General features: G+C 33.7%; 5 protein-coding genes and 1 long non-coding RNA gene across 12 annotated transcripts; 5 read left to right on the plus strand and 1 right to left on the minus strand.

Moving 5' to 3' along the window:
* Positions 1–575: 575 nt before the first annotated feature.
* IREG2 (iron regulated 2) lies at positions 576–3,939 on the plus strand. Of its 4 annotated transcripts, NM_001203288.1 has the most exons (9): positions 862–928; positions 1,321–1,388; positions 1,576–1,765; positions 1,841–2,188; positions 2,279–2,761; positions 2,840–3,011; positions 3,121–3,258; positions 3,362–3,472; positions 3,559–3,770. In NM_001203288.1, the coding sequence occupies exons 3-9, from the start codon at positions 1,620–1,622 to the stop codon at positions 3,697–3,699; spliced, it is 1,539 nt and encodes a 512-aa protein (NP_001190217.1). In that variant the 5' UTR covers positions 862–928; positions 1,321–1,388; positions 1,576–1,619; the 3' UTR covers positions 3,700–3,770. The 4 variants fall into 4 exon arrangements, with proteins under 4 accessions (NP_195977.2, NP_001332410.1, NP_001190217.1 ...); NM_120438.4 differs by lacking the exon at positions 1,321–1,388 and having other exon boundaries at positions 576–880; positions 3,559–3,939; NM_001342716.1 differs by lacking the exon at positions 1,321–1,388 and having other exon boundaries at positions 578–880; positions 2,279–3,011; positions 3,559–3,869.
* On the minus strand, positions 3,788–4,546 carry AT5G03580 (RNA-binding (RRM/RBD/RNP motifs) family protein). Its single transcript, NM_120439.2, has 2 exons — positions 4,282–4,546; positions 3,788–4,120 (listed from the first exon to the last, which is right to left on the minus strand). The coding sequence occupies exons 1-2, from the start codon at positions 4,526–4,528 to the stop codon at positions 4,062–4,064; spliced, it is 306 nt and encodes a 101-aa protein (NP_195978.1). The 5' UTR covers positions 4,529–4,546; the 3' UTR covers positions 3,788–4,061.
* An 810-nt stretch (positions 4,547–5,356) lies between these two features.
* AT5G03590 (GDSL-like Lipase/Acylhydrolase superfamily protein) lies at positions 5,357–7,398 on the plus strand (the record flags this gene model as incomplete). 3 transcript variants are annotated; one of them, NM_001342718.1, is made up of 5 exons in its annotated part: positions 5,357–5,468; positions 5,571–5,771; positions 6,070–6,350; positions 6,652–6,958; positions 7,050–7,364. In NM_001342718.1, 4 exons carry the CDS (start codon positions 5,423–5,425, stop codon positions 6,718–6,720), a joined length of 597 nt encoding a protein of 198 aa, NP_001332657.1. The 3 variants fall into 3 exon arrangements, with proteins under 3 accessions (NP_001332657.1, NP_195979.1, NP_001332656.1); NM_120440.2 differs by lacking the exon at positions 5,357–5,468 and having other exon boundaries at positions 5,669–5,771; positions 6,163–6,350; positions 6,652–6,692; positions 6,801–6,958; positions 7,050–7,398; NM_001342719.1 differs by lacking the exon at positions 5,357–5,468 and having other exon boundaries at positions 5,669–5,771; positions 6,652–6,692; positions 6,801–6,958; positions 7,050–7,255.
* A 253-nt stretch (positions 7,399–7,651) lies between these two features.
* On the plus strand, positions 7,652–7,989 carry AT5G00930. Its single transcript, NR_142459.1, has one exon. It is a non-coding gene; the product is annotated as an other RNA (long non-coding RNA).
* Positions 7,990–9,581: 1,592 nt separating this feature from the next.
* Positions 9,582–11,659, plus strand: AT5G03600 (SGNH hydrolase-type esterase superfamily protein). 2 transcript variants are annotated; one of them, NM_001342721.1, is made up of 5 exons: positions 9,582–9,792; positions 9,893–10,096; positions 10,258–10,532; positions 10,729–11,035; positions 11,130–11,659. In NM_001342721.1, exons 1-5 carry the CDS (start codon positions 9,708–9,710, stop codon positions 11,330–11,332), a joined length of 1,074 nt encoding a protein of 357 aa, NP_001331535.1. In that variant the 5' UTR covers positions 9,582–9,707; the 3' UTR covers positions 11,333–11,659. The 2 variants fall into 2 exon arrangements, with proteins under 2 accessions (NP_001331535.1, NP_001318471.1); NM_001342720.1 differs by having other exon boundaries at positions 9,743–9,792; positions 11,130–11,348.
* An 831-nt stretch (positions 11,660–12,490) lies between these two features.
* AT5G03610 (GDSL-like Lipase/Acylhydrolase superfamily protein) lies at positions 12,491–15,591 on the plus strand. The gene is made up of 5 exons (NM_120442.4): positions 12,491–12,819; positions 12,907–13,116; positions 14,457–14,734; positions 14,823–15,129; positions 15,212–15,591. The coding sequence occupies exons 1-5, from the start codon at positions 12,756–12,758 to the stop codon at positions 15,430–15,432; spliced, it is 1,080 nt and encodes a 359-aa protein (NP_195981.1). The 5' UTR covers positions 12,491–12,755; the 3' UTR covers positions 15,433–15,591.
* The last annotated feature ends 24 nt before the right edge of the window (positions 15,592–15,615 follow it).

Here is a 15,615-nt window from a genome sequence, read left to right on the forward strand (position 1 = left end):
GCCCATTTATAGATTGTTGGATACGTGGATTAATTAAAAAGAATATTTTGTTGATGATCCAATAGATAGAGAAACAAACCCATTAGACATCGTGGGATTTGATATTTTGTTGGACGTACATATTTTTTTTTAACAAAATCACATCCCTAAACGTTATTCAATTGTTTCTTACTTTCTTTTGTTGATGAAACATCGTTTGCCACCACCTATTTTGCTGTGAAAAGTTGCTAATTTTATGGAAAAGGTGTTTCAGACCAAAAACAATAAATCTACATAAATAATATTGAACTCAAAAGTCATGTATTAATTTCTTGTAATGTACATATTTTTTAATTGTGACAGCATAACGTGTCAATCAGTTTAGAATTAGGTACCAACACTTTGACTGTATTAAGACATGATGCATGCTACATAAAAGTTCATGTTTTAATATACAACAATGTTTCTTATCCGTATGTGTATTTTATATATTTCATGATTTGAGATATAATGAGAAGATAATGTTGAAGCTTTTAATAGGACGAATTGTTGTATTGTATGTAACAAGTTGTGTATATAAACTATGGCTGATGGCTCTCACAAGAAAACGTTGTCTTATTTACTCAGTCGTTGTGATGTCCGAGGCGCTTTTTTTTTGTTTGTTTATTAGTATGATCACTGAGATATTCTAACGGACGGGACATAAACGACGATTAAAAAATTATGGTACCTGATCATCGTTGACGCCAAAAATGAGGAAATATTCGGACATTTTTATCCCTAATCCCCAAAACAATTCCCATATAGTGCAACTAGAAATGTGTCTCAGTTTCTGCGATAATTTCCTCGACTTCGATTTGGTGCTTCGACCATTCATCCTTCAAACCCGTCCCTGTGCCAGGTGAGTTTTGTAGATATTCATGACGTTTTTTTTTTTTTTTTTTTTTTGGTCATCATATTCATGAAGTTTAGTTTTACGAAAAATTGAAAATCGAACTCAAATTCTAGATTTCTTTGCGTCAAGAAATTTAGAAGTAATCAGAGACTTAATCAATTTTTGAACTAGACGTTCAAAACATGGAGAATATTTCACAAACGAAAATACCTTTTTTGGACGGATCAGAAATTGTCATATCTCAGATTTGTAATTTGTTTCAAGAAGATTAATTATCTTTTAAGGTTTTTCAAATTTTTAGTTTTTTCAAAAAATTTAAACATTAATTTAAGTTACTAATAATTAGGGGAAAGAAAATATTATAATTAGGAAATATAATATTATAATTAGGAAATATATGTCAAAAAAAAAAAAATCTAAAAATCAATTTTTATTTAGATAATAAGATAATAAATAAATTCTTGTAATATAAACGCAAAACCTCAGAAAATAAAATTCTGCAAAATTTTATCATGTAATGCATACTCTCTAATTTTCTTAATCCTTTTTTTGATACAGTTTATATGTTTTCTTCATTATTCATCTCATCCATGTGATCATGTCTTACTAGCTGCTTGCACCCATTGAATTGCAAAATCTAGAGAAGCCAGGGATATGCAATGAACACTGAATTAGCTTTGATCGATGTTTCCGATTTTCAGATTCAATTGATATTCAGAGGAAAGAATCAAAGTAGTCAGAAGAAATGGAGGAGGAAACAGAAACTAGGGTTTTCCTATCAAACGAACAACATCAAGAAGAAGAAGAAGAAGAAGAAGAAGAGCCGTCGTTGCCACGTTCCATGGTGATCTCTCTCTATCTCGGCTATTTTCTTGCTCGATGGGGTGCAAGGTCTGATCAAATCTTTATATATTAACACCAAACATGATTTTCATAAGATTATTTACTTTGGTATATGATATGCAGAACTTGGGAATTCTCTGTTGCTCTGTATATGATTTACCTCTGGCCAAACTCTCTGTTTCTCACTGCGATGTACGGTGTTGTAGAATCCGGTTCCGCCACTCTTTTCGGTCCCATTGTAGGCCAAATGATTGATGGAATGAGCTATGTTAAAGTTCTTAGACTCTGGCTTGTAACTCAAAACCTCTCCTTCATTGTTGCTGGTGGTGCAGTCGTTGCTTTGCTGGTAGTACCTGATCTTAAGTCTCAGAATTTCCCTGTTTTCGCAACATTGGTCGTGTTGACGAATCTTTCTGGCGCCATTGGAGTACTCTCTACTCTTGCAGGCACCGTTTTGATCGAACGAGACTGGTAAATTAATGTTTTTAGATTATTCACTTCATAAAATGGCATTGTAATTGCACTCTTTGATATGAGATTGTTGTGTTGTTTTTATTACAGGGTTGTTGTTATGTCGGAAGGTCATTCACCAGCGGTTTTAACAAGAATGAACTCTGTTATTAGAGGCATTGACTTGAGCTCTAAGCTACTGTCTCCGGTTATAACTGGTTTGATCATTAGCTTTGTATCTCTTAGAGCATCAGCTATCACATTTGCAGCTTGGGCTACTATTACCGTGTGGATTGAGTATTGGCTCTTTATCTCTGTGTATAACGGTGTTCCTGCTATAGTACAAAGCGATGAGAGAAGGAGTTTAAGGTCGTCTCAATCGCAAGCGGAAGAGACAGATAGTGCATCTAGTTTTTATGTTCCTCTTTTACACGAAGAGGAGTCTTATAGGAATACGCAAAGTAGAAGCAGAATCTTAAGGATTCTTGAGAGAATCTCTGAGTCTTCTTTTGTTAGCGCGTGGAGGAATTATCTCAATCAAGAGATTGTGCTCCCTGGAGTTTCTCTAGCTCTATTGTTCTTCACTGTCCTCAGGTTTCCTTTTTATCCTCTTGTTCTTTTTGTGTTGGCTTTGGTTTCGCATCGCATACATATAGTTTCTTCTCGATACAGCTTTGGAACACTGATGACGGCGACATTGGAGTGGAAAGGGATACCTACTTATATCATTGGTATAGGCAGAGGAATCAGCGCAGGTGTTGGTCTAGCTGCTACCGTTTTGTACCCTCTCATGCAATCCCGTATCTCACCTCTCAGAACCGGAGTCTGGTCCTTTTGGTCTCAGGTATATAGAAAGACTGTGTGAGGTTATTTGATGGATCAAAACTATATATTAACCGGTCTTTGATTTATCTGACTGAATATGATACCAAAGTTGGTTCTTGTTTCTCTAGTGGACCTGTCTTTTGGTGTGTGTTGGATCAATTTGGGTTGAGAAGGAGAAAATAGCATCCTACATGCTCATGGCTGGAGTTGCTGCTTCTAGGCTTGGTTTGTGGATGTTCGATCTTGCGGTAATCCAGCAAATGCAGGTACGAATTTGAAACTGAGATTTTTTTTTGTCTTGTTTATTACTGATTCAAAGTTTTTGTTTCTCTTGAGTTAAGTTGTGATGCTTTGAAAACATTGCTTTAGGATCTTGTTCCGGAATCGGACCGTTGTGTGGTTGGAGGTGTTCAGAACTCGTTGCAATCGGCTCTTGACTTGATGGCTAATCTTTTGGGTATCATTGTATCTAATCCCAAGGTATTTAATCACTAAATGCTTATCAATTATTTCTCTTTTTTTCTTAATGTTAATTTTGTTACATTTGTTTTTGGATGTGATTTCAGGATTTTTGGATGTTGACGTTGATCTCATTTGCTACGGTTTCGTTAGCCGGAATACTCTATACGATTCACCTCTACCGTATTCGAAAACATCTATTTCACTTGGAGAAGATTCCCTTATTGAACAACTTTTTTGCTTCATGAAAAAAGGTATAAAGTATCATAACATTTCTCTATTAGTCGTCAGTGTTTTTGTATCATCTATCTTTTGTATATATGCATGTTTAAGAAAGAAAAAAAAACCATTTGAACTACACGACATTTTGTGTATGATATTGTTATAATGACACAGCGACAATGAAGGAAACGTGGTCACACTGTAAAAATACCTCTATTTCATTAAGTTACCAGAGAGAGATTATTATCTAGGAAGAATCAAACGAGAACCAATTGAAAGTTTAGCGTAAAAATGTGTAATGTGATAAAATTTACCGGCCGTCGAAATTAAGGATAATTCTCAAATCACAAGTTTCTTTAGCACAAAACCTAAACGCAACGTGAGACGATCATATGTCTCGACCATCTTCGACCTTGGGTGTCCTCTGAACGCATAGAATCTTCTGACCTACTCATCACATAACAAAAAAAAAATTATTAAACCTAAAAAAAACTTATTTATGTTAACTCAATCGATACCGAATAACTGATTTGGTATTTTGGTCACCTTTGTATTTTTGTTCTTCATATATATAAACTAACTCAACCAAAAACTTGAAATGTTTTTACCTATTAACCTTCCGTCCATATGAAGCATGGCTCGTCCAGCACTATCCGCACTTTCAAACTCAATGAAAGCAAATCCTCGCGACTCTCCTCTAAAATCTTTTGCTAGAACTGATCTTATAACCTTTCCGAAATCCGAAAACATCAGAAACAACATTTCTTCAGAGACTTGGGCATCAAGATTTGCTATATACAAACTCGTAAATTTTCTTGGACAAGAAGACGATCCGTGATTATCATCGTTGCTCATCTTTAGCTCTGTTACACAAGAAGACGATAGAATAAATGTGTATTCAAATAGCAAAAGGTAGATATGTATTCTTTTTTTCTTTTTTTTATCAACAAATGTGTATTCAAATAAAATTAAATTTATTTACTAAAAAGATTGACTACAAGTTTTGACTAATGACTAATGACTATGACTGGACTTTAAAATAAATAAAAAATATTCAATTTTACAACTATAGAGGGTGACAAATTATAACAAAATCTCTATCTTGTTATCTTAATTATTTTAGTTATTCGGATATTTAACGTGTAAATTGTAAATAAATAAAGAGATGTGGTGAAAGATAAATAAATGGTAAAAAAGGTAAATTTGAAATTAAATCATATTTAATCGAAGTTGTCACTGCGTGCTTTTCAAGAAATGTCAAACTATTTACGCGGACCTAAAGCGTATAGTTTTCATGCGAGAAAATTATTGGAAGTTGAGGAAAAAGAATTTCGAATGAAACTCACCAATATTTCAACTATGGAACCTTATCGCTTTTTCGGTTAGAACAAAATTAAACATACCATAGAAAGAAAAGAAAAAACAGCTAAATACATTTTCCTCCTTTTAAAAAAATAATAATTTATTGCTCATACATGTTAAACTATTTGCCAAATTAATCCCAAAAATGTCCACGATCCATCGCTACCAAAATTTGGCCTCAGTCGAATAAAAAGGCTGAGTTAATGGAATACGCATTATTGCCTTAGCCTTAATAAGTTGTGACGATTTGGTCAAACTTTCGAGAACGGCGATGCTTATTAATAGTGTCAAAGTTCTCTCCTCCACATTTTCTCTAAGACTATCCATTTCTTGTTGTCATTAACAAAAAAAAAAAAAAGGAAAGACGCCTTTGCTCTGAATTTTGAAATGCATTATCTGATGAAACTCTTCTTCTCCCTCTCTCTCTTCTTTGGTAATTTACTATAATCTCATAGCGCCTTATATCACTAGTGGATTCTGTAAAACCTATATGTATGACCGGATTATTATTATTTTGTTATTTGTGTACATGTAGTAGGGATCAATGGAGCAGTGGGTTCAAATCAGCCTTCCCAAGCCAATAAAAATCCGAAGCTGTTTGTGTTCGGAAATTCTTATGCTGATACCGGAAACATGAAGCCCACTGCATTGTCTTGGAAACTCCCTTATGGTATCACTTTCCCCGGTAAACCTTCCGGCCGTTATTCTGATGGCCTTACCGCCACCGATTTTCTAGGTTCTACTCTCACTCTCATTCTTAAAACGTCAATTGTTCTTAATGTTTCTCTACATGATAAATATAATCAAACATACCAATAAGAAAGTTCTATATATAAATTTTCCTTTCTACTATTCTCACACATTAGAAATTTATATCATAACGTCTATATCGTTTGAACATTAATATACTTCTAAAGAAAATTAGCATGAATTTACTAAAGTTAAAATCTTTTATGTTCTTCCTCAAATTCATTAATATAGTATAATTATTTATTGAATTTGACGTCAACAAAAAAAAAACTTACTTCGTGCAGCAAAACAGTTGGGAGCAAAATTACCGTACCTCTGGAGAACTCACGGAAAAAAGAAAGTTAAACTAAACAGAGGAATGAATTTTGCGTTCGGAGGGTCCGAAGTGTTTGACTCTCCGGTTGATCGATCGCCAAACATCTCTACTCAGGTGGGTTTCTTGGTTAACCTTGCCCTTGCCCGCCGTGTCTACACTATCGACGGCGACCTTGCTTCCTCCTACGCTCTCCTCAGCTACTCCGGCACCGACTATTATGGTTTCATCGACCAAAACCCTAATATGGCTGTAAGAAAACATTCATATTTCCTTAAACGACACTAGTCATGCCTATCACTACTTATGCTAAGATTTCGATAGTTTCAAACGTAAATTTCTCTGAGTTTATATGTGAAATAAAAAAGCAATTGAAATTAGATATACCAAAAAAAAAAAAAAAAAAAAAAAAAAAAAAACTAAACCATTTTTTTCGTTTAACGCAAACACCAAATGCAAAAACCAAAAATAAAATAAAATCCAATACTAAAATTATTTCATTTTGATGATATACTCATTTCTTACCTTCATTATGTTGGATCTTTGTATGCAGGCCTACCCAGCATTTGTAGAGTTCATCGTGGAAGATATACAGTATAGTCTAGGGATAATGAACGGCTAAAAATTTAAGAATATAGCAGTTACTTCACTGCATCCGCTCGGATGCCTCCCACGTGTCACCGTTGCATCATCATTTCGGAGTTGCAACGAGTCATATAGCGATTTGGTGAGACTCCACAACGAGTCGTTGAAGAAAGCCGTGGCCAAGCTTAACAAAGAGGACAAGTTTAGGACTAAGGGGGACCGTTTTGTCATCGTTGATCTTCACAAAGCCTTCATGACCATCTTAGAGAAAAAAGGTAATTAACATAAGTTACACGTTTGATCTTTATGTAAAAAAACTTTAGTCTAAAAGTTTTATTTTGGTGTTATCGGTCTGTGGAAATACAGGGAACAAAAGGTTTAAAAGCCCGTTGAAGCCGTGCTGCGAAGGCGATTGTGCACGTATGGATATGAAGGGTGCAAAGAAGTATACATTATGTAATGATCCAAAGTCTGCTTTCTTCTGGGATGAAATTAATCCAACTCAAGAAGGATGGAGATCGATTTACTCGCTATTAGGCAAATCTCTAACCGAGTCTTTGACCAAAGGGTAAAAATACTTTTTGGCATCTAAAAACTCGAACTGTGTTGGATATTTTTTTACGATGAAATCGAAGGGAATAGAGTTAAAAGAAGCATAAATTTAAAGATCTGTTTACTGTTTATGTTCATTTGCTTTATATTTCTCTAACCGTTGGGATTTGATAACATTATAGAGGAAATCTAACCGTTGGGGATTTGATATTATAGAGGAAATCTAAATTAAATTCGATTTTCATTTACCAATAATAATAAGATCAATCTAACCAATAAGGACATTTCGTTTTGGTTGAAACCTTTTTTTTTTTTTTTTTGGATATAACGTTTACAAAGAATCATCTTTTTTGCTCACAAAATTTATATACCAAAAAGGTAATAACAGAGAACAAGAATGATGAAAAATTTCAACTCTATTCCTAATTTTATTCTAAATGTTTTGTTTGTATACAAAACAGAGGCTGTTCCTAACATATGTTGTGGTGGTTGCTACAGATTCATATCAAAATAACAAATGATCATGTGGCTTCTCTAGTTGGCTTACTTTCACTTTCGTGTATCTCTTATTCGAAACAGATGAGCTCACCATTCGAAAGCTAGTTTTGAAAAACACTCAATGTATCACCGCCGCTCATATACGAACCTGCCTAAGGCTAGCTTCTCAATACCCAAGCAACAATTTTCAAACTTTTCGAGTTTCAGTAAAATCGGAGAGCAACCAAATTTTCTGTGCGGCTTTCCGTCGAAAACCAAATCATCGAGAGCATGTAGTCACAAAAACAGTAATACGATATCAATATTTTTATTTAATAGGTATTCATTTCATAACAGAAAATAGGAAATTGTAATTATAACAAAGATAATAAATTCCACTTCTTTTCAGTATCAAAAGATTTATGTGCCCACTCTTAATGACAGTACTTTACCATTTATATTCTAATTTTGGTACGTCTTTATGTAAAGTAAACTCCATCCTCTCTGATATCCCAATAATTTGTCTTCCCATGATCAAATGAGCCACTGGAACCTTGATATGCCCTAATCCTTACAAATCTATTTTGTATGATCTCCCTTATGTCACAATCCATTTTGTTTGTGGTCACAAATTCACCATGAAATCTATAATCATAGATTTCTCCAGGGTTTAAAGAAAGATTGAACAATTGTTTGTCGTTCAATTTACAAAAGATTTTGATTTGTTTTCCAACAGAATTCTTAAATTGTACTAAATTTTTTTCCCACATATTCGTATTACCCAACCCGATACACAAAGCCATGACAAACAAAAAACACAAGTGATTCATCGTTTCAATTAACTTTTGTGGTTGTTTAGTATGGGTGATAAATAAGATATTTAACTTATACAAAAATGTTGATATATATATGTATGTATTAGTATCTTCTAAATAACTTTTATCATTTTAATTAGATTTACAAAATCTCATCTTAACTTTATGAACTTTTATTGCTTTTTCTTGTCTTAAAATTATTCTATTACCAAAAAAAGAATATAAGGTTAAAAGTTTAACTATTGATTAGATTTTGTACTAAAAGATTGCAAGAAATTGATAAGTACTCCCATCTTAATTTATTTCCTAAAAAAATTCTTTCTTCTTCTGGTCTTAAATTTGTTTTACTATCAAATAAAGGTTGCAAGTTTAATGTTTGACCAAATAAGATTTTTAAAATCTTAGTTTTATGATCTTTTGCTAGTCAAAGCTTCCTTCTGGTTAAATTTATTACAATCATTTATTATGAGCCCCAATTCATTTATATTTTACAAAAGATATGATGTTAAAGTTCTTTAACAAAATAGTATATATAAAAACCTTTGCTTTATGTCTTACAATACATTCTCTGATGAAACAGTTTCTCTCCAACCCCTACCCATCTTATAGCTCTCGTCGTAAGTCAAACAGATTCTTACGCCATATCCAGCTTCTTCTGGTAGATCTCAGAAAGACCGTTGCTGAATACAATGAGATTTTTATTTTTATAAAATTTGGTTCGAAAGAGTTTTACCAAAATAATTAACAAGTACGGCTACATAATTATTTATGGTGCATATAACTTGAATGCAAATTGGAAAGTTGACCCACTTGATATAAAAGATTAGTAATAAACTTTTGTAGTTAACACACATACGGTCTACACAATGATTTATGGTGCATTACCAGAATGTTGATCTATATAAAGACTTTAGTAATAAGTAATAACACTCGAATTTCAATCCTCAAATTTCTCTTCTTTAATCCATCTCCTCCACATACTCTCGATTTCCTCTCCATTTTATTTGTCACCCTTTTTTTAATTTAAATTAATTTTTGTCCTTCATAAAACACACAACAAAATCGACTCCTTTTAAGATTTCCATCTCTAAACAAAGCCAAATTAGTAAGAACACATTCAAATTTTAATCCTAAAAATTCTCACTTCCATACCCTTTATCTTTTCTCTCCATTCCTTATAATGAACAAACAAAAGAGAAATATTTGCTCTGAAACTTTAAATGTATTCTCTGATGAAACTCTTTCTATCCTTCTCTCTTTTTTTGGTAATTTATATCATCTTATAGCTCTCATCACTACATATTATTTAACATCTCCATGGCCAAATTTTAAATTTCTCGATTTTTGATATAATATTTTGTGCAGGAGTAGTAATCAATGGAGTAATGGGTTCAAACCAGCTTCTTCGACCAAGAAAAGTACCGAAGCTCTTTGTGTTCGGAGATTCTTACGCGGATACGGGAAACACAAAGCGCGACACAGAGGCTTGGGCTATCCCTTACGGTATCACTTTCCCCGGTAAACCTTCCGGCCGTTATTGTGATGGTCTCATAGCCACCGATTTTCTAGGTTCATTTCTCTCTCTCCCTCTCCATGATCAATGTTAAACCTCTCTCTTTAGTTTAGTCATGTACCCTTCCAACGATGTCTATATGATTTTATAGTATTATCATTATATTATACATTGTTACGGATGTTAATTAATAAAACTATTATGTTGGTTGGTGCAGAAAAAGTATTGGGGGCAGAATCACCGTACCTCTATAGAACTCACGGACGAGATAAAGGGCTAAAAAGAGGAATGAATTTTGCGTTTGGGGGGTCCAAAATGTTGGACTCCTCTCCGAATAGTCCATTCCCCAATATAACTGCTCAAGTGAATTTTTTGGTAGACCTTGTCCTCGCCGGCCGTGTCTACGGAGACATTACTCCCTCCGATGTTTCTCTCATCAGCTACGCTGGAGGCGACTATATTTATTACATCGACCAAAATCGTCCTGCCGCTGTAAGAAAAAAAACATTAATCTTAGATGTCAAGGCTAATTAATTCAGAAACATTATTACACCAAGTTCTCTGCCTTTACATGTGAAAGAACACTTTTGTTTGTTTGTTATTAGAAAAAAATCATAACGCCAAATGTATATATACTTTTATTTTGGGTGATTATTTGATTCTTATCTTCATTAAAATTTGCATGCAGGGCTTAAAAGCACTAGTAGAGAAAGTCGTGGATAATTTACGCGTTAATATGATAGTATTGGGTGGCCTGCTATTTAAGAAGATAGCAGTAACATCGCTGCAGCCGATCGGATGCCTTCCTTCTTACACCTCTGCATCCTCGTTCAAGAGTTGCAACGAGTCACAAAGTGCATTGGTGGAACTACACAACAAATTGTTGAAAAAAGTGGTGGCCAAGCTCAACGAACAGTCCAGGGTTATGAAGAAGGAGCAGCATTTCTTTATCATTGATATACACAACGCCTTCATGACCGTTATGAAGAACAAAGGTGAGAATCCAAGTAACAAAAGTTTCACGTTTGATTCAATATCAAAACCCTAGTCTTATAGGGTTTTTTGTGTGATCGGTTTATGAAAATGTAGGGAGCAAAAGATTTAAAAACCCGATGAAGTCGTGTTGTGAAGGCTATTGTGGGCGTTCAAGTGACGGTGGGAAGTTGTATACGTTATGTGATGATCCAAAGTCTTTTTTCTTTTGGGATGCAGTTCACCCTACTCAAGAAGGATGGAGATCGATTTACTCGGTATTAGGGAACCCTTTAACCGACTTTTTGACCAAACCGTAAAACCAGAATCTTTTTTCTTTTGGTTTCAAATGCTTGAAGCAATTTTTTTTTTAAATAAGTTAATTGGGTTCATAAATTGGCTTACTTCTTTAAACACGTTTGAAGAACTTTAAAATAATGAGAGGATGGTAATAGGTGTCAACTTGAAAATAATGAAAATTGGTAAATAACGAGAATGTTTTAAACATTCATTAGGGCGGCTGGACATCTGTAACTCACGTGTGTCATCGTGTTAAATACAAGGTATATCCATTTTTCAGGGAGTTTTGCGTGGAATTTTTGAAAACCTAGTATTTAATTACTAATTTAAATAGTAGTACTATATGTAGTGGACTAGTGGTATTTAGCAAAAATTATTGATTCGTTATTATTCTTTTAATTTTCTTAAACTATGAAAACCTGAAAAGGTAAAACTTTAAAATCAAAACCCATTTGGTAGTAGTAATAAAGAAACATACGAGGAATTAATAAATACTTCGTTGGGACAATAAATAAAATTTAAACAAAAATAAAAATAGTCAATAATCAAGGAGGGTATGCCAATATTCCATTGACGTAGATAAAGAAACAAAGTCTTTTTGTTTCTAGATTACGCGGCCACGTTTTAAATCTCGATGCAATCTTTGACTGTGTAGGAAACCTAGTCTTACACAAACTACATTTTATTCACAACTTAGCCCACACAAAAAAATCACAACTAGATTCAAAAGAATTTTGTTATTTATCATTCACTACTATAATTATTCATTTGATATATATTTTTCAAAAGTTTAAACAAACGATACGGACATGAACAGTTAGTCTACCGAAGTATGATTTCAGCCTACAAATTTGAAGTCGTACCGTGTCATGAGAAATATAAGTTTTTCCCACAAGTTTTAGGGATTAATTTTGATCTGGAATTTTCTTTTTATGAAAAAAATTGAAAGTCAATAACGAATGAAAAAAATGTTAATGATTGAAAATTATAACATTAAAACGCCAAAAATCATCGCCCCGTCAATTTTGGCAAAATATTCCATTGAACTCCATGGTCTATAATAGTACTCTAAGTCTATAAACTCAATACCTACACCAATCAAAGCCATTGTATCTCTTGTCCCATGCAATTGTATAGTAGTCACACTCAGACAATAAACAAACGTAATTAAGAAACTCTAATGGTGCAAAACAAAATTGAATAAACTCAAGGAATAAAGATACAAAAGTTGACCAGATCATAGTCGTTTCACATCTCTAAGGCTTAGTGGCTTACTATATAAAGCCGCAAAGACATTTTAGTGAGAACACAAATTCAATTCCAATTCTCAAAGTGCTCTCTTTTTAAACCAATCTGCTCTCTTCCACTTACTCTCTCTATCTCTCTCCCATCTCGTTTCTTTTTTGGTCATTAAAAGAGAAACCTTTGCTCTGAATCTTGAAAATGGATTCTTTGATCAAACTCTTCTTCTGCCTCTTTATCTTCTTATGTACTTCGCTCTTATTTGGTAATTAATTTTACATTTATCTTATAGCTTTCATCATAACAATTTCTTTGAACACAATTTTTTAACCATTTTTTTTTAATTATGTAGGAGAAATCAATGGAGTGGAGGGTTCAAATCAAAATCATCACTTGTATCCATTTAGGCCAACGAAGCTCTTTGTGTTCGGAGATTCTTATGCCGATACCGGAAACATTAAAAAGGCTTTCTCTAGCTCTTGGAAATTCCCTTACGGTATCACTTTCCCCGGAAAACCCGCTGGCCGTTTCTCCGATGGCCGTGTGGCAACAGATTTTCTAGGTATCTCTTCATCTTCGAAAGTAAAAAAACTTATCATCCTTAAAACTTATATTGTATCAATCTTGTTTTTATAAATATCTCGATTCCTAATCAAATTTGTTGATAAATTTTTAAAAGGCGTAATCAATTTTACCAACTAAAGTCTGTAACAGTCCAATTACTTGACTGACTTTTAGTTTTAGGCTTTTAGCCTTTGAGATAGATTATGTGGAAATGGGTGTAAAATAAATGAATGATTTGGTTAGTGTTAGGTACCTAACTAATCGATGTTTTAGCCTCGTTAAAAATTAGTATAACCGTATCTCTTAATAATAGGACAGTATTATTATTATATACGTATATTTTACATATATGTAGAGATGTGAAAAATGATGAGACGTAAATTGTACTAATATTTAAATAAGGTTCAGAAAGCAATGATGGAAGAGTGGTCTAGTGTCAATCCAGTGCGCGACTCACTTTTGCTTTTCTTTCTTCTCGCCATCTTCTTATTATTGTACTTTGCTTTTATAAAAGTGAAATTTTTTACTTTAGTTTCTGTTTATTAATCTTAAAAACTATTTATATTCTCCTTTTTATTATCCTATAAACCTTTTTCTTGTAACAAAATTTTTATATGATAACCATTTTGTTTGTGTCTCGATGAGCATATTATGGAGAAAATTAGGAATCATTTCAGTTTCTACTTGTTGTGTTAGACAGTTGGTTTGGTTGGTAAGGGAAATTAGTTCGATTATTTCACCACTTGTCAGTGTTGCGTCAAATCCTTCTTGTCCTCTATATGTCCAATTGACCAGTGTCCTTTTTCTTACGTTGTCATCATTTAGATGTTCTATAATGATACAATACGTTTTTTTTTTGTTTTTGAATTTTAACACGTTAATAAGGTCACACATAATATGACAAATAACATGTAATTTACCTCGAATGCTATAACATGTAGTCATGTACCAATATAATTAATTTATATATTTTGGATTCATTGTATTCGTTTGCTGGTCTCTTTTTTTCTTTCTAAAGGTAATTTTATTATTATTTCTGTTTAATACTCTCATCATAGCGCCACTACCACTAAGCATCAACAAAGCAACATACTTCAGTCTTTTCTTTTTCATCTTTTTATTATTATTATATAAAAAGACTATAAAGCTACACACCAACATATGCACTGTCAAAGTACATACATTATAGTTTAATAAACATTAATCTCAGAAAAAGTCTTATGTCAATAGCCTTTCTATGTAAATTTCTAAGGATTGATGAAATTGTATTAAATTTACATTTTGTCAACGATGAAATGCATTAATTCTCAAATATATCCTTTTTATGTGTGTTTGTAGCTAAATTTGTGGGGATAAAATCACCAATCCCATACTTTTGGAAAGATTACGCGGGAAAGAAACGATTACAGTACGGAATGAATTTTGCGTACGGAGGAACAGGAGTGTTCAACACTCAAACTCCATTGCCTAACATGACAACTCAAATCGACATCTTCCAGAACATTCTCACCACCGGCGACATCTACTATCCTCCCGAGCTTACTTCATCCGTGGCTCTCGTCAGTGTCGCTGGCAACGACTACTCCAATTTCATCGCCCTAAACCGCCCTGCCTCTGTAAGATACGAAACCCTATTTTTTATTTCTTAGATAGTGATGTTAAAATGTATAGTGATTCATTTCTTACCTTCATTGCGTCTTACAGGAATTCCCAGCATTCATAAAGCAAGTTGTGGATCAAACAGAGGTGAATTTGAGACGGATCCACGCTTTGGGAGTGAAAAAGATTGCAGTACCATCCCTGCAACCGCTTGGTTGTCTCCCTCCCTTCACATTCGTAACCTCGTTCCAGCGTTGCAACGAGACACAAAACGCTTTAGTTAACCTCCACAACAACTTATTGCAGCAAGTTGTGGCAAAGCTCAATAACGAGACTAAACAGTCGACTTTCATCATCCTTGATCTCTACAATGCTTTCTTGACTGTGTTCAAGAACAAAGGATCTAATCCAGGTAAAAGAAAAAAATGGCTTGATTTTATCGCATTTTTGCCTCCTTTTTTTGCTTATGCTGATTGGTTTTTTGGGAAATGCAGGGAGTACAAGGTTTGAGAGTCCATTAAAGCCGTGTTGCGTAGGTGTGAGCCGCGAGTATAACTGTGGAAGTGTGGATGAGAAGGGAGTGAAGAAGTATATTGTATGTGATAATCCTAAAACTGCTTTCTTTTGGGATGGACTTCACCCTACAGAAGAAGGATGGAGATCGGTTTACTCTGTTTTACGCGAAAGTCTTACCGCGTCTTTGATTAAAGCGTGAGAAACAAAAGAAACACACATTTTGCTTAGGTTTTTTCTTATGAAGCTCAATGTTTGAGCGCTCTGTTCCTGTTTTCAGTATCTCTTCATTCATTTGTGTTTGTGTGTTTAAAGATTGTGTGACTAATAAAATCTCTTAACTGGTTCATTTCTATTACTCATTAAAACCCTATTTAGTTTCAAA

Source organism: Arabidopsis thaliana, chromosome 5, assembly GCF_000001735.4.
Source record: "Arabidopsis thaliana chromosome 5, partial sequence".
NCBI lineage: Eukaryota > Viridiplantae > Streptophyta > Magnoliopsida > Brassicales > Brassicaceae > Arabidopsis > Arabidopsis thaliana.